Consider the following 23,960-nt stretch of genomic DNA (forward strand, 5'->3'; position numbering starts at 1 on the left):
GGAAAGTATATACATGTAATAAAAAGTAATTGGAGAGGAGAAGCCACTAGAATTTGGGGGATCAGGAAACACCTCTCACATGAGATGGTGATCAAATTGAGCTTTGAAGGAAACTAGGGCTACTATCAGGCCAAGATGAGAATAGAGAGCATTCTTGACCTGGACCACTGCCTAGGCAAAGGCTCATAGAGAAGAGAGATAAGATTTCATATGTGAGGTCAAGGGGAATAACAGATTGTAAATGACTTTAAAGGGCAACAAAGAAGTTTGTATTTGATCTGAAAGATAATATGGCTCCTCTGGAGTTTATTTAGTAGGAAAATAATATGATCTGACCTGTGTATAAGAAAATCACTTTGGCAAAGGAGCCCCATTAAAAGGCTTTTGTAAAAGTCCATTTATGGTAAGAAGTTGGAGGGAGAGAAAATAGACTTTTATTAATTGAAAATAATTAAATATAATTTTAAAATAGTCACCTAAAGAGTATTGATATTAATGGCCTAGAATTCTAACCTTCCCCAGGTCTCTTAATCAATACCGGACCACAAAGCTTTTTTGCGGGAATGGTATCAAGGAATTTTTTTTTTTTAATTTAACTTGGGTGCCTGAATTTTTCATTTAGTTCTTAGTATAGAATACTAAATCAAAGAAGATGATATGTAAATTTTACTACTAAACTTTATAAATGAAAGGCATCTTTTATCTTATTCCCTATTTATTTTTCACAAAGTAAATGGACAAATGGATAAAGTGTTTCTGTAATTAAATAAAATTATTTGGAGGTCTCTCAACTTCTGAAAGCTCATTGAAAGTATCTCTGGGATAATTGAAGTAGCAACATTTTTTTAAACATTTTGAGTTCCAAATTCTATGCCTCCCTCCCTCTCTCCCTTGATATGGGTCAGCAATCCAGTTTACTTTATTCATGTGCAGTCATGTAAAATATTTCCATATTAGTCATTTTGTCATCTAACTGTTCTTAAGATTTCGTTTCATATGGTTTGGAGATTATAAGTATTCAGTAAGGTCGTATCTTTTAAAATTTTTCTCAAATTTGACTGATGAGGAACCAGAAGGGCTGGCTGCTGCTGCTGCTTTTACACTGAGTGAGCATTAGTAAATATTTTAAAAAGTCATTACACAGAATGGGACAAGATTTGTTCTTCATGGCCTTAAAAAATGTATAACACAGTTATGTTATCTATCCCATTATTTCTTTTCTCTTTTTTTTTTAAAGATTTTTGCAAGGCAATGGAGTTAAGAGGCTTTCCCAAGGCCACACAAATAAGTATTAAGTGTCTGAGATCAGATTTGAACTCAAGTACTCCTGACTCCAGGGCCGGTGCTCTATCTGTTGTGCCGCCTAGCCACCCCCACATCCCATTATTTCTTCAACCACACCTGATCAAAAAGGTATATTTTTTTTCTGACTTTTTATTGTTACAGAAAAATAGTCAACATTTTTGTATATAATGATTATTTTAATGCTGCAGATTTTCTCCTTGTGACATAATCCCAGTATCTATGGATTAAAAGCGACCAAAAATTTAATAATATTGATTCCATAAATGAATCCAAGTTGTTTTCTGGAAATATTAAACCAATTAGTGCTTTATGATTGATGGTTTCATAGGCAGTAAATAAGACATGGCTATCTTTCCAAAAAAACTTCCAGTGGGCGGCTAGGGTGGCGCAGTAGATAAAGCACTGGCCTTGGAGTCAGGAGTACCTGGGTTCAAATCCGGCCGCAGACACTTAATAATTACCTAGCTATGTGGCCTTGAGCAAGCCACTTAACCGCATTGCCTTGCCAAAAAAAAAAAACTAAAAAAAACCTTCCAGTACTGAGTTTTCCCATGTGTTAATTTCCCTGATGACTTGGTGAGTGTGAAATAACACCTTGAGGTTGCTTTAATTATCACTTTTCTGATTATTAATCGTCTTGAACTCTTGTTTTGATACTGTTTTGATTCTTTGGAAAACCTTTTATAGATGTGTTTTAAGTATACTAGTTATTGGAGAGTGATTATTTTTTGAAAAAAAAAACATTTTTATTTCTATCTTTTGGTTTTATACCTAAATTTCCCCCCTACATAGCATTACCCTGCCTGTCTCCCCTCCCAAAAGCCGTCCCATTATAACAATGAATTTTTTCAAAGAAAGGAAAGAGAACATATCTAACGTAATATAAGAATACCTTGTGAAAAAATATGAAAGTATTTGAAGTATTGTACATCATGGACCTCCCCACCTCTGCAAATCCGTGGGGAGAAGATATCTTTTTATATCTCTTCTTTGGGGCAAATCTTGTTTTTTATAATTTTTTGCAGTTCATTTTCAATTGTTTTGTGATTCTTTATATTTTTCATTGTTATACTCATTTTGTTTTATTGGTTTTGCATCAGTTCATGTAACCTGTATTTTTTTGATATTCATGATATTCATCCTTTCTTATAGTAAGAATCTTAATCTTACATATGCATGTCACTTTACTTGGGTTTTTTGAAATGTCAGACTTTCCTCCAGTCTATACCTTCTGATTCTTTATACATTGACTTTACTTTACTTGTGACAGGCCTTTTTTAATTTTATTGAATTCCCACTTTATTTTTTATTCTCTTTTAGAGTCAGCAGTTGTTTTCTGTTTTTCATAATTGTAAATAATATCTCATTTATATGCAATTTTTAAATTTTTTTCTTTTTTGACAGGATCACAAAGTTCTGATCTAAACTTATTTTTTCAACAGGATGATTTCTGGTTTGTTTGGTTTTTTTAAGCAGTTCTTATTGGATAAAATATTCTCCTTTTGAATGTATGAATACTTGAATATTAATTGAACATTTATGTCTAGGGCTTAATCTGATGTGATAGACTAAATGCATTATGAGAGTTTTTTAAATACTTTATCTTATTTATTAGGTGTAAGTTCCTCAGTGTCTTCCTAACTCCATATTAAAAATGTGTCTACTACTATTTGATAGAGTTCTATATCTATCTCTAAGACTGTAAAACTATACTATGCATACATCTGTTTATAAAATCTTTCTCTGGATATGGACAGTCTCTTCTTCATAGGTCCTTTGTAGTTGATTTGAATATATTATTTAGACCATTTTAGTCCTTCACGTTTTGTTTTGAACAGTATTGCTGTTACATCCATTCTTTTGGTTCTACTCATTTCATTATTTGTTATTTCATGCTAGTCTTTTCCATGATTTTTCTAAAATCACCTTGCTCATTATTTCTTATAGCACAGCAGTATTCCATCATAATCATATTCCATGATCTGTTTAGTCATTTCCCATTTGATGGACATTCCCTCAACTTCTAGTTCTTTGCCACCACAAAGAGAGCTTCTATAAATATTTTAGAACCTATAAATTATTTTCCTTTTTCCCTAATCACTTTGGGAAACAGATCTATTCATGTTATTGAGAGTTTTTGATAAATATAGTTTTGTAGTACAGTTTAACAGCTCTAATGACTCCTTCCCACCTTTATAAAACTATGTCCCTTGATATTCTTGACCTTTTAATTTCTCTAAATGAATTCAATTTTTCTTTAACTCCTTTCTCTTAGCAATTGATAGAAATAGAACCACATTTGCAAAGTAATCTTTTATAATCCATAATCCAGCCATGAACATTTAACATCTTTCCAATTTTTCAGCTCTTCATCAGTTACTGTAAAAGTTGCTTTATTGTTATATTTACTAATCTTGTGGTAGTCTAAGGATATTTTTAATGTATTTTGTTGTTATCTTACAAGGAAAGTTCTTTCCAGTCTCCTCCTCCTCTATTTTGTTAGTATTTTTTTGTATTCTGCTACTTTATTGAAGGTACAAATTATCTCAATTAATTTATGTGTTTATTCTCAGGTTTTCTTTAGTATAACCATGATATTGTCTATAAAAAGATATAATTTTGTCACTGCCTTTGCAAGCTGCTTTTATTTCCTCAGTTGGGGTGGGGTTGGGGGGAGGGAGGATATTATATATCGAGTATTGTACCAAATGCCTTTCAGTATCATGAAGTTTTTCTCTCTTTTTCTCTATTGATTATTCTGCTGTGTCTTGGTAAACATATTCAGGTAAACTTAATAAATTCTGTTTGTACTTATTCATTTTAACTTCTCATAGAATCTGCATGTACCTTATATGTAGCAATTCTTTGAGTTTTGCTCTCTAAAGTACTCTATACTACCTTCTCTCATATAGGTGAGATAATCCTTGTACATTCATAGTTATGGTTATTGAAATTTTAATTCTCATTAAATCTTTATATATTTACAAACAAATAATATCTATAAATGTATGCATCTTTATATTGAAAGAGGAGGAGAAGGGGGAAGTATTTAGAAAGTTATCTTCATTTTTATATTACTTTGTCTGATTTGATTTCATTTTCTTCCCTTCTTTAATTCCCACTGTAGATCCCACAGCCCAGTTGTTAAAAAACTATTCAACCCTTTTAGAGTTATACTTAACCATAAGTCGTTAAGAATTCTTATTTCGGGGGCGACTGGGTGGTGCAGTGGATAGAGCCCTGGCCCTGGACTCAGAAGTACCTATGTTCAAACCTGGCCTCAGACACTTAATAATTACCTAGCTCTGTGGCCTTGGGCAAGCCACTTAACCCCATTGCCTTATAAAAACTAAAAAAAAAAAAAAAAAAAAAAAGAACAAAACACAAGAATTCTTATTTCATGCAGACCAAAGACAATGCTTGCTATCTTCAATTTTTAAAAGTTGTCTTATGTATTACGTTTTTTCTTCTCTATGGTTTTTTCCTCAATTTTGATTTGATTCTTTTCTCACAACATAACTAACATGGATCTATGTTTAGCATGATTATATATGTGTGTGGCCTGTGTTGGTTTGCTTTCTGTCAGGGGGAGAGGGGGAGGGATAAAAATGTAAAATTCAAAACCTTTCAAAAAAATGATTGTTATAAACTACAGTTCCATGTAGTCGGAAAAAGAAATATTAAAAAAAAATTCTAATTTCATTTGTTCTCCCTTGCTTCCCATTTTCTTTTTTGACTTTCAACTGCTCTAATTGTTCTTATATCTATTTTCTTCTCTGTTGTAGGGTTCTATTTGTAAATTTTGCATAATTGTTCTCTTGAATATTTCTCCTAAAATGTTGTGTGTGTGTGTGTGTGTGTGTGTGTGTGTGTATAATATTCATTGTGTTAGATGTTTTTGTTTATTTGCCCATTTTTTCTTTCTGTGCAGATTTTTCCCATTCACTCTTAATTTTGTTCTCTTGATTGTTTTTTCTTTTATTTTGTATATGTATACTTGAAATAAATGACTACTGTACATCTCACTCATCCAAATTGCCTACCCTGCATTTCCCTCATTCTTTACTGCCACCCCCAAGGAAAAACTCCAACTTAGAAGAGTTTGATGAAGTCATTTAAGTTTTAGCTGGTGGATATACCCATATAAAAGGACAGCTCTGGTTGATACTCTGCCATATTTTTCAATGGGAAGGGAAAGAACAGCAGAAATATAGGCAGAACATGAAATTGAGAAGGTTAAAAAAAACTTCATAGAAGGGGAAAGAATAAAGGATACTATAAAAAATTATCTTTAGCTTTGACATATATCAGACATAATATCCAGATGGATGAATGCAACTTCCAGCATAACTCAGGAAAATTCCACAGGATAGTATGAAAGCCAACATGTAAAAGTCCTTAAGAAATTTCGTTAGGCCCCAACTCATGAATGTGTACCAGAGTGAGTTTTGAACAGCAGTTCTGATAAAAGCTTTAAACTAACTTTGTATCACCTTCCGACTGTTACAGAGAAAGCACAAACACTTATTTCTCAAGTTGAGCTCTAAAATGGTTAGAAATCAGTCTTCTTGAGAACTCTCATCAAGATTTGTTTATCACCAAATTGTAAAATAAGTCTTTGTTTTTTTGTAAATAGTTCCCCATTATTCATCAAACTTATAATTTCCAGTACAAAATTTTATATTTCTTTCTCTAAAACTTCCTAAATACTATTTATTCTCCCTTTTTGGAAACACTCTTTCTGAGCCAAGCCATGTCTGTCCCCACCCTCAGCATATTACTGAGAGCCTCTTGTTTTGAATGGAACCCTACCTTGCTCTGATCACTTTTTCATTCCCTAAGAAGTTAGGCCTTGTTTTTCATTGTGATAGTTATAGCTTATTTTTGTGAGTGGTGATGTTTGTTGATGTAGTAGTGCTTTTATAAAGACATGGATTTAATATTCTGCTTCTTTTCTGTATCACTCAGAAGCCCAAATAAATGATGCTGTTTCACTCAATTCATGATATAATCTTTATCATCTATATTATCTTTCTAGACAGAATTCAGTGTGAAGCTAAGGTTATGTTCTATTACAATAGGACCTTGGACTTCCTTTTTCTGCCTTTCAGATGTATTTAAGACAGATTTTTACCTAATCCCATCTCAGTTCTCACTCTATATTTTCTGTCACTAATAACAAAAGAATTGCTACCTTAGGCCTGTACTCACCTTCCCAAAAGATGTATATTATCAAGAAAAGCCAGGACACCAACTGATACACATCAGTTTCAGCGTCTGTATTGAGTAATGGATTAGAAATTGCTGTTTAATCCATTTGGGGTCAAGTATGATATAATCCTTTTAAAATGTATCAAAAATCTGTATGACCATAGGAAATTGGAATCTTCCACAAAATAATGTGTTCAGTTTAATACAGTGAGAGAAATCTAAATGCTTCAGAGAACTAACACATAGTTAGTTGTTTAAGCTAGTTGTCAATATGCCTGATGAAATGCATTTTTAAAAAATTCTTTTCAGTGGTTAACAGTTTGTGCTTGATCAGTAATTATCCTTAGATGCATATGTTGTAATTTGCTCGTTTAATTTTTCTTTTAATATTGGTCCATGGTGAAATAGAGTTGGCTTGGGGGTGGGAATGATGTATTTTCAATTGGTACGTTTTAAAATTTTTTTTAAGTGGGAACATATTATTTTTCCTTCTCAAAAAGATTTTGTAATAAAATGAAAATACTTAAAGAACTAAAAGTTATTTAGAGATTTAGAAAATAGCTAAAATATAATAGTCTTAAGATAAATGCTTTCTTAGTCATTATGTGGGAGGCAGGAATTGCAGTATATTTTCTTGAGGGAAAATTTTTTCGAATAAAAACTGCCATGTTCTGAGATTAATAAAGAATATGTAAATGTTCTTTGTTAGTTGAATAGGAAACAAGGTGCTGTGCAAATTTTGTATTCCAACTCCTAGGTTTAGGAGTTTCTTCATAACTAAGACAAAGGATTATAGCTTTCTTATAGTCATTTCTTTTTTCCAGTCTTAGAATTCTGATGATATTTGTAAAATTTATGTGTGTCTGAGAAAAGACTAAAAGTTGAATAATAAAATATAACTATTTTATTGTGATGTCAACACTGTAATACCAATATGGTTTTTTTACTCATATTTTATTGAATTACAAAAAAAATAATCAAAAATCATAGTTTTCTCCAAATCTTTCCCTAAAATCTTGAAATCTGTTTTTAGTCCTGTGACAAAATAGATTAATGTTGCATGCAATAAAGCTGTTTGTTTCTATTATAAAGGGTCATATAAAGTTTTAAAATCAAAATCCTAATTCCTATATGCATATCTTTTGTAGAAAAACCCCAAAACTCCAGTGGTATGTGAGGTAAGGCTCATGCAGGTCTATAATATTGCAAATGTTTGCCCACGTACTCACCCAATTCTTCATTTTTCAGTTACACCATGTAGGCCACATTGAATGTGTTTTCATGGCCCCGTGGGACCTGCTGGCCATAGGTCATATACAGCATTCCCCAGGATACGGTGGAGAAGAAAGTCAGAGAAATCCCAAAGTAGTAGAACTAGGTGACAAATGACCTATCTCCCTTTTCTTAAATGGAGATTTAGAGTTTAGAATTTTTAGAGTTCATGGTTCTCCTATCAGAAGGGCTGACGGTAGTTATAAAATGGAATAAAACTAGTACTACACTGGGTAGATTAGTTGTTTTTAAAATTACTGGAGAAGTTGGAAGAGGGAGAGATGTTAGACATTAAAACCAATTGCTTTGTATCTAATATAGTATAATATCCTTACTTTTAGCCACACATCTTCTTGTCAAGGAAAAGTAGGCATTTAATATCCATTTTGGATGCTAGCTTTAAAATAAGTGAAATATATGTTACCTTCTGTCAGACTTTTTAAGAATATTAAACTGCTTGTACTGTTCTGATTTCTTAAAACAAAAGTGCTGCTAATTTGTTGCAATACTTCTATCCTAATAAATAATAAAGTATTAAATAATAAAAGCAAACTTTTTTAGCACTTCTAACTTGATAATATTACTTTTTTGCTTTTGTTTTTATATAGAAAAACAGGCCATCAAAAGAAAACAGAATCTTAAATAAAAGCCTGACTCATGAAAAAACAAAGATTGCACCATTTGGTTTACAATGGGTACTACCAATGATGAAATTGTTTCTATGGAACAGAACTCTTCCTTAAATCCTTTGTGTTTTGAATGTGGTCAACAACATTGGACCAGAGAAAATCATTTGTACAATTATCAGAATGAAGTGGATGATGACCTGGTGTGCCATATTTGCCTTCAGCCTCTATTACAGCCATTAGATACCCCTTGTGGACACACATTTTGCTACAAGTGCCTAAGGAACTTTTTACAGGAGAAAGATTTCTGTCCATTGGATCGAAAAAAACTCCACTTTAAGCTGTGTAAGAAATCCAGTATTCTGGTTCATAAGCTCTTAGACAAATTGTTAGTTCTGTGTCCCTTTTCTTCAGTATGCCAAGATGTAATGCAGCGTTGTGACTTGGAGGCACATCTTAAAAACAGGTAAGTAGTATATTAAGAAAATTAGTAGATATATTTACAGGGGCCTATAATTTAATTAATGTTATTTTTTCATTATAGATTTTGTTTTAGCCCTTTACGAAGTTTCATCTTAAATCATTTATCATTTGTTAGGTTTCTAAAAAAATTATTATTTTAACTTTCATCTTTGGGGTTATTTTGATGGAAGAATGAGAGAAATTGTTATTATACTCAATAAAACATTGCATTATCCTATATTGTTATAATGTCCCCTTTCTATGTCATTGTGGTATAATGGAATACTTGCAATCAGAAAACTTGGGTTCACAGAACCTCTTGTATTTGCTAAACTGTGCCTCCTTGGGCAGTTTCTTAATCCACTTGAACCTCAGTTTCTTTGTCTCTACAAATGGAGAAAATAATAGTTATATTGCTTATTTCATCTGATGAGAGAGCTACTTTGTAAACCTTGAAGTGCTGAAGCAAATGTGTTTGCTTTTGGAGGGTCTAGACTACTGATTTATTCAGTATTTGTCTTGCCCAGCATGGAAGCTCATTCCCCTGATGCATAACAACAATTTATCTTGTTGGGTACTGAGAGGTCTTTTAGCCACACCTCACACAGCTATTGTGTATCTGAGAAAAGGCCTACACCCAGTTATTGTTGAGTCCAAGGTCAGCTCTCTGTTTAGTGAATCATGCTTCATTATGTTGTATATGGAAAACATTTTTTATACCATAACAATACATGCATAAGAAATATAACTCCATTATTGCATTAATTATATTGTTCTAGATTTAGATAGGGAATGATAGAGCTCAAAGAGATTTGCCTTGCTCCCCCTTGGACCACAACCCCTCATCCCTGACCAGTGAAAAGTTTTTAATAAATAAAATTTATATACCTAAAGGTAATATGTGAAAGTTAGATATGAAAAATTGAAGCTAATAAATATAGAAATACTTGTGTTGCACAAAACACATTTTAGTAGTTCCTTGTAAAATCCTGCCAAGCAACTAGTAAATTTTTTCTAAAATAATTTAATATTTGACAGAAAGAATGGCATAGTGGACAGAGAGAGGCTGTTAAAATTAGAGAGACCTTTTCCTTCAAGTGCTGAGTCTAGCATATACTTACTACTGTGAAACCTTAGGCAAGTCATTAAACTCTGAACCTGCCCCAGGTATCACATAGCTGAGACTCTTAAGTTGCCAAAAGGATGCCAATGATCCTCAGAAGTGGAATTTCCTTACCAAGAGTTGTATGAATGAAATCAAAGGCTTGGTCTTAACAAATAACAATAACAACAATTTGGCATTTAAGATCTTATTAGTTATAAAAGCAAATTATTTAACTGTTTAAAGTATCCTAGCCTTAAACAAAATTGTAATAGCCTTTTATTATCAGTTTAGAATTCAAAAATAGTACATTAATATGTAATCTTCATTGTGCTTCTAAAAGTATTTAGAAAAGAGATTGGGGCAGCTAGGTGGAGCAGTGGATAAAGCACTGGCCCTGGAGTCAGGAGTACCTGGGTTCAAATCCAGTCTCAGGCACTTAATAATTACCTAGCTGTGTGGCCTTGGACAAGCCACTTAACTCTTTTGCCTTGCAAAAAAAAAAAGAAAAGAAAAGAAAGGAAAAAAAAGAAAAGAGATTGATATTTACTCGTTTGCATAAAATACAGTTCTACCTATATCCATTCTTTCAGTAGGAAAGAACAGCTATTCAGAATTTTTGTATTGGGTATTAGGAGGGAAAGAGAGTAGACATCAAGGACAATTAACAAAACTGTAGAAATATACATGGGGCATGGGGCAACCAGTGGATAGAGTGTTGGACCTGAAGTCAGGAATACTCATCTTTGTGAGTTCGAATGTGACCCCAGATACTTTTCTAGCAGTGTTACCCTGGACAAGTCACTTAACCCTGTTTGTCTCAGTTTCCTCATCTGTAAAAATGAACTGAAGTAGGAAATGGAAAATCACTCCAGTATCTTTTGTTAAGAAAACCCCAAACTCTTCAACATGAAGAATTGAACATGACTGAAACAACTGAACAACAATAAATTCTACTCTAAAGAAACTCATATATATTACCCTGACCTTAAGAAAGACCTCAGGGAGGCTAGGTGGTGTAGTGGATAAAGCACCGGCCTTGGAGTCACGAATACCTGGGTTCAAATCCAGTCTCAGACACTTGATAATTACCTAGCTGTGTGGCCTTGGGGAAGCCACTTAACCCCGTTTGCCTTGCAAAAACCTGAAAAAAAAACTCATCATTTACCTTATATTAGTTTTATATATAAGTATTAAACTTGCATCTGCTTATACACATTTTTTGGATTCACCTTGCTTCTTAAGGAAACTGGCAGAAAGAGAAGACCCTGGACGACACCTTAACATTAAAGCAGCAGTTCTTAAAGTGTTGTCAGTGAACCTCTGAGGTTCTTCTGACATTTTAGGACATCCACAAAATGAAAAATTTTCATAATGTTAATAGCAATAATAATGCATTATTTGCCTATCAAAAATATCAATTTTCTTAGTACATCAAATATTGATCAATTTAATTCCCATAAATAGAAATACTTGTGCATCTTTCATAATTTTTAGGATTTTAAAAGGGTCCTGAGACTAAAAAGTATTAGAACCATTATCTTCAAGTATTAGGAAGAGAATCAAGTCAATAAGGCATTATTAAACATTGGCTAGATGCCAGACTCTCTGACCTCAAGGAGCCTCCATTCTGATGGGAAGGCAACATATAAAAGCTGAGAAGGGGAGATTCCTGGCTTGATGGAAAGGTCTGAATAGTCAAGAGCAGAGCCAAGAGAGAAGTGAATGATAGGCAGAAATGGAGGTTATATAAGGAATCAACTTATCAAAAAGATGAGGGGACCCCAGGGCTAAGAATTTAAAAGAAAACACAGGAAAAAAATTACTGCAAATCTGGAGAGCTCTCAAAAAGTCCAATCATGAAAAGTCAGGAGCAGGTGACTGACTCCAAATCTTAAGTGACTATCAAAGGATCCTAGATTTCTGAAGGAATCTTAGAACTTATTTAGCCAAGCCATCACTAGAGACATTTAGAGTCTAGCAAAGTCAAGATGTAAACCCGGGTCTTCTGTTTACACTCAGTGTTCTTTCTGTCAACCATGCTTCCTCTTTCTTATGACTAACTCTGATTCACCATCCATAATATAACATCTGACTAAGGTTTTGAGAGTCAAATAATACAAAGGATATTTTGCTTAATGTTTAGTATTTTTTTTTAAATATACTTGTGCTGGAACTTTTTAGGATTTATCAGATCCACTTGTGGAGGTTTATTGATGGGGTTGTGTATTCTGACCTCTTTGTGTGTGTCCAGCATGAGGGAAATTTCTTGTAGGCTATAAATGTGTTTTTTCCTGTGAGTTACAAGCCACACAATACATTACATTATCCACTATCAGTCATTGAAATATAAAAGAAGTTTGGGATTTCAAGTCATGGAGGTAGTCAGTGTCTTCATTTGTGACCACTTTGTCTAAGTATTGGATAATTTATTGTTTTTCATATGTTTCAAGACATTTTACTAGTTCAGAGAGCTTTTATCTTAGGAGTTGAAGACTTCTTGATTCTGATGCTTATAATTTGTACCTCAGTTTTCTCATCCACAAATAAATAATGATACTTAAATATCTCATAAAGTTGTGAATTAACTGGTAAACTTTATGAAGATCAAATGACTGATATGTAAAGTGCTAAGAAAACCTTAAAACACTATAAATGTTTGTTAATAATTATTAGACTTGTGATTTGTTTGACATAGGGAACTCTTCCAATGAGGGAACATCCCCAACCAATGTAGATCAACCACGCCTTATATGGTTGTATATTATATGGGGATTAAAAAAAGCAGTTTTCCTTGACTAGAATCACTTGGTCAGTTTTGATAAAGAATTTAAAGAAGTTTTTTCGAACTCTAAAACTAACTCCTTATCTACTTCTACATTAAGCTGCTTCTTTTTAAATGTTTATTGAAATTATTTGAAGTTGCATGAATGTGAATAGTAAGCATTATTTCATTGTTGCATAAGAATGTGTTTACTGATGTTTTCTGTCCTAAATTGGTCTGTAAATATATTATGGGATGTTAAATAAGAGTTTGCTTGAGTGATAGATTAAATCAGTTTGTAGACATCATGATACTTTGAGATACTATTTGCATATAAATCATTATTATTTGGGAGGGAATACTTGGATTTAATTCAGATATTAAGGTATTAAATTTGTGATCTCTAATTTTTTTTTCTTTCCTGACATCTGAAATCAACATTATGTTCTCTCCTTAGATGTCCTGGAGCTTCCCGTCGGAGAATTGCTCTAGAAAGAAGAAAAACTAGCAAATTAAAGGCTGAAATTGAGAATGAAAATGGACCCAATGTAGTAGATCCCCCAGGTACTTTATCACCAGACAGTACTGGGACAGGAACAGTACCTGCAGAGCGGAACTTGACATCAACATCTCTTCCCATGTGGACAGATGAGCCTGGCCTTGACAACCCTGCATTTGAGGAAAACACAGTAGCAGACAGTATGTGTAGTTTACTTATCAGTATTACAGGTTTTTTCTTCATTGAAAGCAAAAACCCAGTCTTACATTTTGTAATTGTTAATGGCAAACTGATTTTCCCAGTTCATCAGATATTTATTAACAAATTTGCATGAGAGAAAAAATTATTTTTGTGGCAGGAAAAAATTTTTTTCCTTCACAGAAGGTTTTATGTGGTGCCATTTTTCTTCCCCTCCCAATTTTTCTTTGGTTTTAGATCTGGTGGCTTTAACAAAGCAACAAATTTTAATAATGAATTCCATCCCAATTTCTAGTATGAAATATATCTCCTTGGATCAGACATCTTCCTGCCTGACATATTTCCCTATTGATAAGCAATAAGAAGGCTAATCCCCTCATCTATCTGCATTAAATAATACTGACTTTAGCAGCTGGTGTTTTAGAGAGGAAACACCAACCCTCCCCTCAAAAGAAGCTTGTTCCTTTTCCTCTTCTGGATATAGCCTGGGTACTCATTAGCACCTTCATCTTTGTTTTGGAATTTATTGTGTGTATTTCTGTTATTGTATATTATGTCAATCTTTTACAAATTATAGTTTATTTTTTAAAAAGTTTATTTCCTTCTCCTCTGTCTATACCTGTCATCTAATCCTGTCAAGGCCTAGCTTATGTCTTCCTTGAAACCTCTTGTGATTATTTCTGTTTCCCTTGATTATCACTCTTGATCTCTTACTACATTTAATATATATTATATCTATAGAGAGAGAGTTTAGTGTTTGATTTTATATTATCTTAATCATTTTCATGTCAAATAATTTGGTCTCCCTCAATAGATTAAATGCTCCTTAAGGATAGGAATCATATCCTATAATTAAATTGTGTCCCCCTGCATTGTCTAGCACATTGCTTTGCATATGCGGTAATTTAAAAATTCACTTAAAATTTAAGTAATCTAAAATTTTAAATATTACTCTTTCATTGATCTAAAAAGGAAAACATAAAAATCATTATAAATTGGTTTTGCCATTCTGCATAACAGTGATCTGTTTTAAAGCAAAATTCATGATTACTTATCTTGGCATTTATTTTTAAAATTGACAGCTTCACAACCACCACCTAGTTTACCAGAAGGCGAGATTACTACAATTGAAATTCATCGATCTAATCCTTATATTGAGTTAGGAATCAGTATTGTGGGTGGCAACGAAACACCTTTAATCAACATTGTTATCCAAGAAGTTTATCGTGATGGCATAATTGCAAGAGATGGACGACTCCTTGCTGGAGACCAAATACTTCAGGTATAGGATCCAATTGAATGTTTTTATCTTGCAGTATTTTGAGTGACTTTGAAGACTGGAGCATTTTCTTCCCTGACAGTAGAACATAAGTATAACATGAATATTAGCTTTATAGTTTTTAGATTGAAAGCAGATTTGTTGAGTGTAGAGTTTTCAAGTCAATAAATTTCACAAGTACAGAATGGGGGAGGATAGCCAGATACTGATTCATGAAATTGATTTGGGGGTATTTGGGGGGACTATTACTGGCAGCCAAAAAAATTGATGTGCTCTTGGACCTAATTAAGAGACGTATAGATATATGTCCTACAGTAGTTTACCTTGATGAGAGAACAAATTTGAATGTAGCATTTTAGAAAGAATATTGACATGCTATGGTGTTTCCAGAAAGCATGCCATGTAAAGATGTCTTGAAGGAAATGGTAATTAGGGAAAAGAGGCAGTTAGAGGTTGGGGAGAAGGAAAAATAGTAGATGTCATCAAGTGTTGGAATGGTTCTGAGGATATTGTACACAAGTCCTATTCAGGTACAAATTTAACTAAAGAATCTTATCTCAAATTCTTGGTAGGATTTTTCTACTTCATCTTTTGTAGTAGATATTGGTATATGAGTTGTAATTATATTCATCAGGATTCTCCTTATATGTATCATGAGTAACTGTAGCATGAAATGATCATGTGTTCTATAAAGTGGGCCCTATAGACTTTACCTTCGTGATGAAAGCAGCTCTGCTAATATTTAGTATTTAAACAAAAAGATTTAGAACACTTCCCTAGGTGGTGTAGTGGATAAAGCACCAGCCTTGGAGTCAGGAGTACCTGGGTTCAAATCCGGTCTCAGACACTTAATAATTACCTAGCTGTATGGCCTTGGGCAAGCCACTTAACCCCATTTGCCTTGTAAAAACCTAAAAAAAAAAAAAAGAAATAACACTTCCTGCCAGGATAACTACTTGAATAGTAGACATACCACCTATGTCTCACATATCTAGTTCAACAAAACACAAAAGTTCACACCAGACCAAATAATTATTGAGAAATCCAAAGAAAAACTCCAATAAAATAACTTACCATATTTCTCCATGTATAAGATGCACTGTTTTTGAAAAATTGAGGAGTGTCTTATAGGGTGGTTGTAGGTTTTTTTTACTTGCATTTCCTACTTTTTTGTGCTTGTTGTCTTTGCACTCATTGTTTCACATTTGTTACTAGTATATTAGGTTACTTTTTGCCATATTTTGCCTAGAAATGGCTCGCTCAGAAAAGATTTTCGTCCAGTGCTGAATTCAAGTTCAAAGCGATCCAGTTTGCAAAAGTGAATGGAAATCGTGCTGCTGAATGTCCTTTTGGTCCTTCTCCAACTGAGAAAGCAATCCTAGACTGACTACAGGATAAAAGAAACCCTCCTGAAAAACACCCCAGCAGAAGGCCATGAGAGACAAGTCAGCAAAATGACCTGATTTAGAGAGGGAATTGAAGAGATGACTTCAAGAGCAAAGGGCAATTGGAATTTCTGTATCCACAAAAATGGTTCAGCATGAGGCCAGAAGAATTGTTGATGAAAAAGAAGTGACTGATTTCAAAGGAGGACACAATTGGTACTTCAGGTTCATGGAATAGAATGAATTAAGCATGTCTCTATGCACCAGACTTGTCTAAAAGATACCTGAAAGCTATGACCAGAAGGTCCTTGAATTTCATGATAAAAAAAAGACCTTGAGTTCAATAACTTTATATAATACATTTTTTTTTCAAATTTCAGGCCCCCAAATTAAGGTGCATCTTACATATAGGGAAATGTGGTATTCTGTCCCAGAACAGCACAAAAAGTTAGAGAGCAGCCTGATAATATAGTGCTCAGAACAGGATAGCCCAAACCTAGGACCTTTGAGGTTCCTAACTCTCTGTCTTAAGATGCTAGAGAGGATCCTGAAAAGAACCAGAGGTACTTTAACTTGGCCAGGTCAACTGCAGTACAGAAGATTCACTGACGAGGCCCCATATAGTCAAACATCTTTTGCAAATGTATTGCATAGAATGGAGCCCAGTTTTAGCACAGAGTTCCAATTTAGGAGCTAATACTGGAACAATGAGGATGTCAAAAAAAATTATGGTAATCTTTGTCTCTTAAAAGAAGGAATGAGTAATTCCTTAACAATTGTTAAGCAGAAACAAAAGAAAACCTTGATTTTCTACAAGGACTACATGAATATCTAGAAAAAAATGAAGCAAGAAGTAAAAATAATAGAAATACTCTGTAAGAAAAAAAATTGCAGGATGAATAGCCTTCTAGAAGAGAATTTGGTAAATCCTACCCTAGCAACAGTTTCACTGAATCCTAGAATAGATCCAATAGAAATCAACAGTTTGCAAGAGAAAAACAAAACAAGTTAAAACAAAATTTAAATTTGAAAAAAATAGAAAAAGTAATGTCATTTATGTTTACTACTGTACGGATCATTTAGGATTCTTTAGAATTCCTGAAAACCACATATTTTTAAAAATTGCCAGATGCTATATATATAAGAAATCACAAATGAAAACTACTTAGAGCTATTAGAATCAGAGGACAAAGAAAAATTTGTGCAGGCATCCAGAAAGGAACAGTTCCGGGACCAAGGCACTAGTCAGGATCAACTTCCACTATAAACAAGAGGAGAGTTTGAAATACAATATCCCAAAAGGCAAAAGATAAAGGTTTATAGTTAAGAATAACTTTCCCTTCAAAACTGAGTATAAATGGGCCATCTAGGTGGCACAGTGGGTAGAGTGCTTGTCCTGGAGTCAGGAGGACCTGAGTTCAAATGTGGCTTCAGACACTTAATAATTACCTAGCTGTGTGACCTTGGGCAAGTCACTTAATCCCATTGGCTTTCAAAACCCAAAATAAATGAATAAACAAAACTGAGTATAAATTTAGAAAGGGAAAAAATTGAATTTTTAACAAAATAGAGGACTTTCAAGCATTTTTCTTGGGAAAAACACACAGTTAAATAGAAGATTTGTGTTCAAACTCAAAAGACCAGGAAAAAAACCAAGAAAGGTACCTTATTATAAGAGCAGTTGGAAGGCATTAGGTAATGATGTAATGCTGACATTGTAATAGCAAGCAATGAAAATAAGTTTCTTCAGAACTCTAATGGCTTCAAAGGGAGTTATGTTAAAAAAAAACAGGTCTTATGGGTAAATTGGTTCTGATCTGAAGTTAGTAAGAAAGGAGAGAGAAGGGAGTTTATCGCATTTATATTAATGCTGTTTTAAAGAATGGGCTGAAACTTTCTGGTTTCCTTTAAGTGGAGTTAATAAGAAGAATATACGCAAATGTGAAGAGAAGGTGCACTAGGAAATGAATATCAGCTGAGTTTCAGTCTTAACATAAATGAACAAAAGGAAATGTTTGCCATAGAAATACTTTAAACTTATCAGGAAAAGAATTGGAAGATAGGAATAAGGGGGAAAGACAACTAGATGGAATCTAAGGGGGTTCCTTAAGTTGATTCTTGAGATTATTGAGGCATAGCTGAATAAACTAATATTTGAATTAATGAAATATTATTGCACCCTGATTATTAAGAGACAATTTAAGAGAATCTGGTTTGTGCAAATCCAAAACAGAAAGTGAGCAGAACAAGGAGAACAAGTTATAAGAGTATAGAAACATTGTAATGAAAATAACTTTGAAAGACTTAAGGATTTTGATAAATATAGTGACCACCCATTTCTTCATTTGACCTATAAGGAAATATACTGCCCACCTTCTGACAGAGAAAAAATGGATGTAAGGTGCAGAGACATACATTTTTTTAGGCATAGTTAGTATATGGATTTGTTTTGCTTGATTATGCTTATTTGTTTTTTAAAAAGTCTTTTTCTCATTCTTTGTTTCAAGTTTTAGTTGGGGAAAAGGGACCAAGAACTGGAGGAATAGTGATGCCTATAGTGATGCCAAAAAAGGGGAAGGAGACAATCTTAACATTTAAAAAAAGTGCACAGAAAAGAACAGAAGGAACTTCAGAAGGAGGGCACATAGACAAGTAGAATAGTTTTGAAAATAATTTGTAGATCTTGTTAGATGTGTTAGAGTAAAGTACTGTGTTAGAATTTGAAGTAAGGGAAATGGAAATTCATGGTTTTTATATACAGTCTTTTTACATATTGTAAATGCTTGAGGGCTGGGGAAGAGAGATAAAATAGTTGCTTTCAGAAATTTGAAGGACTAAATAGCCTTCAAGGAAGGAAAAGAAGGAAGAAAGGAAATAGTCATTTACTAAGTGCCTACTATAATATGACAGGTAACTGTATGTTTATGTGTATTTTAACATATCTCATTTGATCTTTGCAGCAGCCCTGGAAGATAGGCATAATTGTTATTATCCCCATTTTACAGTTGAGAAAACTGAGATGTAAAGTGTCTGAGGTTGGATTTGAACTCAAGTCTTCCTCATTCTTAGACCTCTACCCTATCCACTGTGCCACTAAATTTTCTTTTCAAAATCAGTTCTGTGATTCTATTCTCTCCATTACAGAAGCTTCAAAAGTTACTATGGAATTTGACCAGTACTTGGAAGAATTCTTGATGTAGTACTCTTCTTCTCTAAAGTGTGACTACATCCTTTAACTATTTCTTCTGAATATATAGGAGAAAAAAGTAAATATTGTTAAAGTTTGAGGAAAGATGGTAAAAACAGGACAAAGCAAGTTTTTATTTTTCCAGGGGACAGATTTTGAGTCTGCTTCAGTATCCATAATAAGACCTACTTTAATCTTCCTAAAGTTCACAAGGTTAAAGCTATGTAGGAAAGAAATGGAGACATATTAGAGTATACAAGGGCAAGAAACAATGAGAGTGAGAAATCTACCAAGCAAAAGTGACATGGGTTCAAATCTTGATTCTGCAAATTATTACCTCTGTGACAGGGGTGAGTCACTACATTTCTTGGGGCTCAACCTTTCCTTATCTCTGTATATTGAGAGGTTGTACTAAATTCCTTTGAAGTTCTCTCATCTTAGATGCTTTGGTTTTGTATTGTAGCATTTTTGAAAATCAAGTATTTATGACATAATCTAGTTATTAAAAAACTGAGTTTAATAAGGAAAATTAATTCACTTTTCTAATTGTAAATTTAAACTAAATGTAATAAATTTTCAAATTATTTTACTCCCAGTCTGAATAGTTTGAGCATTGAAGTATGTGTTGATGTGGGGGGGGGGGGTGGTATGTGTGTTTGTATATCAGAACTGTATAGAAGTTAATAATGTTTTCAGCAAAGAAAATTGGATATTTATCTTTGTGAAACTCTTAAAAAGTAATCTTGCTTTAATATTGATATAATCTTTAGAACAAAAAATTCAAATATGCTATCCCTAATAAATATGTAGACTGACTAGGTAAGGCTGACTTTAGATCACATGGTTAAATAATATATATTGAGAATGGGATATATATAAACAGGATCCCCTAATTAATGGATTTATTAATAGATTTTTTCCTTTCTTTAATAGATATTAAAATTAAACTTGAACTTTTAGCTATTTATGTCTTGCCCCTTAAGTGGAGTTATGCTCCCTACCTTTAAGACCAAACTGAAGTTCAAATAAGAATGTTTTACTATTAAGAAACTTTAATATTTGATTTTGAGTAGAATTAACAAAATTGTGAGCCCTTTGGAAGGTATTTGTGAGATGTTGATGAATCTGAAAAACAAGAGAATCAGTTCTTGCTTGGCTGAGGGTTTTTTAATTGTTTCTGTAAAGTCAAAACAGATGGTCCATATGATTTTGAACAATTCCTAAGTAGTTTTTTACCTAAATTTAATTAGGCCACAAATCTACTAATAAGGTGACTTACAGATGTGATTTCAGAGAGAGAGAGAGAGAGAGTAATTATCTAGTAGAGTTTGCTTATTTGCATTTGGAAAGTTATGACTTACTTAAATTAGCCAATTTATTTAACAAAAGGGTAGTATAGATGAACAAGCAAAAGGAAATAAATTACCTAGTCAATTTTATGTTTTTCTTGTGAAATTATATATTTGATTGCTGTATTATAATAAGTATTTCTGGCAACTCTCTCTAGAAAGAGGAAATAGCATTTGAACCTCACAAGGAAGAAATTGGTTTCTGCAGGGGAAATGATGGGAATTTTGGAAGAAAGTTAGTACTTCTCATCCTATTTGTGATAGAGGAGAGAAAATTGGGGTCTCTAGTCTGCTGTGAATATTAGATATTGAGAGAGAACAAATTTAAAAGGATTCAGAAAAGAGAAAGGGACTAAAATTCTGATGAAGAATTAAAGCTAAAAAAAGAATAGGAAACTGAGGAATGATATTCTGAGAATAAGGAAAACAATTTAGAAGAGATAGAATTAGAGGTAAGTCAAAAACAACCTGGGAAAAAAAAGAGACAAGCAACCAATTGGAATTTCAAAAAAAAGATAACTATTCAAAATGCAAGCTAATACAGGTGATAGATGATTATAAAGGCATAAAGCAGATTCTTAGAATAGTGTCAGGAATACTAAATCTTAGAGATAACAGACTTTTAAGGAAAGTTAAGAAAACAAAATTAGGGGTTTTTAGCCATATTAGAGGAAAGATAGAGATCAAAGAAAGAACGGTCAGGATGGATAGGGTGATATTTTTTCTTTTTATGATTTTCCTGTCATTTTTCTTCTTAATTTCATATAACATTTTGATTTGCTGATTTCTTACTCATTTAGTATGTAATGTTCATTTTTGTGTTTTTTCTTATTCTACTAATAATACTCTGTACACTCTATGAAGTATTGATTATATATTATCAAAATTTTTATAATAGTGCAATAATGATCATAATGTTGTCTTTCTTTTTCAAAGAGAGGTGATCAGGGTGGTAATGCCATGACAAATACATAAATTGGATTTGAGTGAGAGGGGTGTTGTGCTAAGTCACCAACCTTACTTTCTCTTCCAGAGCCATCTGGGTCTAATGTCCGGATGGATATAAATCAGGACAACTGGAAATGACCCTGGGTGCGAGACAATTAGGGTTAAGTGACTTGCCCAAGGTCACACAGCTTGTAAGTGGAAAGTGTCTGAGGCTGGATTCATACTCCCATCCTCCTAAATCCAATACCCATGCTCTATCCCCTGAGCCACCTAGCTACCCTAATAGTGGTGTGCAGATAGTAGGCACTTAATAGGTGTTTGAATAAATTAATGGCATTGAAGTTCTGAATGGACAACAAGGTATTGCAGTGACTAAAGCACCAGTCCTGGAATCAGGAAGGTTCAAATTTGACCTTTGACACTTACTAGTTGTATGATCCTGGTAAGTCATTTAATTCTGTTTACCTCAGTCTCCTCATTTGTAAAATGAACTAGAAAAGTAAATGGCAAACCATTCTAGTATCTTTACCAGGAAAATCTCATATGTGGTCATGAAAATGCAGACGTGACTGAGAAACAACTGAACAATAACAACAACAAATTGAAGCTCTAGTCTTTTTGATAATTGTGTGAGATCTAGAAAGGGAATATGAGAACTTGAATTGGGTTCTAAGAATCCCCATAAAGTGGTAAATAAGAAAACCATAATATTTTAGAGCTAGAATGGACCTTAGAAATCATCTCTTCTATTCCTTAATTTTATTAATGAGTAAACTAAGATAAGTTAACCAAAACACTATTACTCCTTGGTCATTTGGCCAAGATAAAGTATAGTATCTGCTCTTATCAGTTTAATATCTATTATATCCTTTATTAAAGGACAAAATATTAAATGAGTTTTTACTAAAGAGGAAAAAATTTTAGGGGCAGCCATATTGATCAGTGGATAGAGTATTGGTCATCAAATGCAGAAGACCTGAGTTCAAATCCATATTATATTATAATATTAATTATCTGTGTATGTGGGCAAGTTATTTAACCTGTGTTTGCCTTGGAGGCAGGTAACTCAATGGATAGAACTCCGGATCTTGAATCGGGAAGACCTGGGTTCAGAATCTGACCTCAGTTACTGTGTGACCCTGGACAAGACATTCAACTTGCCTGTTCTAATCTAGTGGAGAAAATTCTTGCCAAGAAAACTGTATTATACTAGGTCATGAAGAGTTGGACATGACGGAATTGATCTAGGACTAGAGTAAAGTTCATTTGATTCCTACCATCTTTTTAATATACTAAAAAGCAAAATAATCTCAATAATTTAAAAAATTATCCTGATGATAATATGCTTTGTTCTGTTTTCTGTTCTTTAATTCCTTAATTATAAGTACTTTATGCTTGTCACTTAGATATTTAACTTTTTTACTTATACTTTCCCTATAGTATCCCTTGTAAGGCAAAGCACTCCTATTTTTAAATAAGAAAATTGAGGTACAGAAAGAGCCTTCCTATATATTGGATTCATTCAGCATACTAATGCCAAAGCTGAAATAAAATTTTTAAAATATCTGTTTAGGATACAGATCTGTGATTCATTAGCCTTAAGCTACTCTGTGCCATTCTCGTCATCATTATGTCATTTTAAAAAATATTTATATGTCTAGGTGTGAATTAGATATAATACCTTAATGAATGAAAAAAATTTGAAAGATTGCAGTGTGCCATCTCCATATTTTATTATCCTGTTTAGTAACAAGAATAGATAGAAAACAAAAGATTTCAACTGAAATAATCTAATGAAATGACTTACCAGAGGAATGAAAGTTTACTGAGTTGAGAAGGATGTTTCTGAGAAGGAAGACAAGTCATGATTTAATTTTAGTTGTAATGGTTTTATTCTAATCCCTTATCATACAAATGTAAAATAAAACAGTGGCATTTTAATTGTAAAGAGAGCTATGTGAAGTTTGTTTTGTTGGATTTTTTGTTAAAAGCTGCTTTTTTTTCCCTATGCATAATCTTATTATTGTCTTTTGCAAAGCTTTTGATCATGTGACAAGACACAGTCTACTTCGAAAATACACAACCTCCTCAGTGGTTCATCCAATTTAAGGAACATATTGACAGAGGTCTTTCAGTACTTAGTTCAATTAAAAATGATCTAGCTACCACCACTCTGTATACCCTGTCCATCTTACTTGACTTCAGTAGCTTACTTTTTTACTAGATGTTATGAATAAGCCACTTTTAAGAAAAAGTGTCCTCCTGGGAGATTATCCTAATAATTGACTCTTAAAGTATATTGTAACTTACTCTTTTGAAAACACTGTAGAAATATTTGTGCTATTAGTAGATTAAAATGTAATGAGTTATTTT

The 23,960-nt window shown here is 33.1% G+C and overlaps 1 protein-coding gene and 1 pseudogene across 2 annotated transcripts in view; both read left to right on the top strand.

Annotated features, from left to right (window-relative positions):
• Positions 1-23,960, top strand: part of LNX2 (ligand of numb-protein X 2) — a 92,154-nt gene that overhangs the window by 37,923 nt on the left and 30,271 nt on the right. For both annotated transcript variants that reach the window (XM_074216151.1, XM_074216152.1), the window contains exons 2-4: positions 8,397-8,880; positions 13,200-13,441; positions 14,522-14,721. In XM_074216151.1, coding sequence (XP_074072252.1) covers positions 8,480-8,880; positions 13,200-13,441; positions 14,522-14,721 — 843 coding nt within the window. In that variant the 5' untranslated portion in view covers positions 8,397-8,479. The remainder of the gene's footprint in view (positions 1-8,396; positions 8,881-13,199; positions 13,442-14,521; positions 14,722-23,960) is intronic.
• On the top strand, positions 22,386-22,522 carry LOC141510676 (U2 spliceosomal RNA; annotated as a pseudogene).

The sequence above is a fragment of the Macrotis lagotis genome, chromosome 1 (assembly GCF_037893015.1).
Source record: "Macrotis lagotis isolate mMagLag1 chromosome 1, bilby.v1.9.chrom.fasta, whole genome shotgun sequence".
Classification (NCBI taxonomy): domain Eukaryota; kingdom Metazoa; phylum Chordata; class Mammalia; order Peramelemorphia; family Peramelidae; genus Macrotis; species Macrotis lagotis.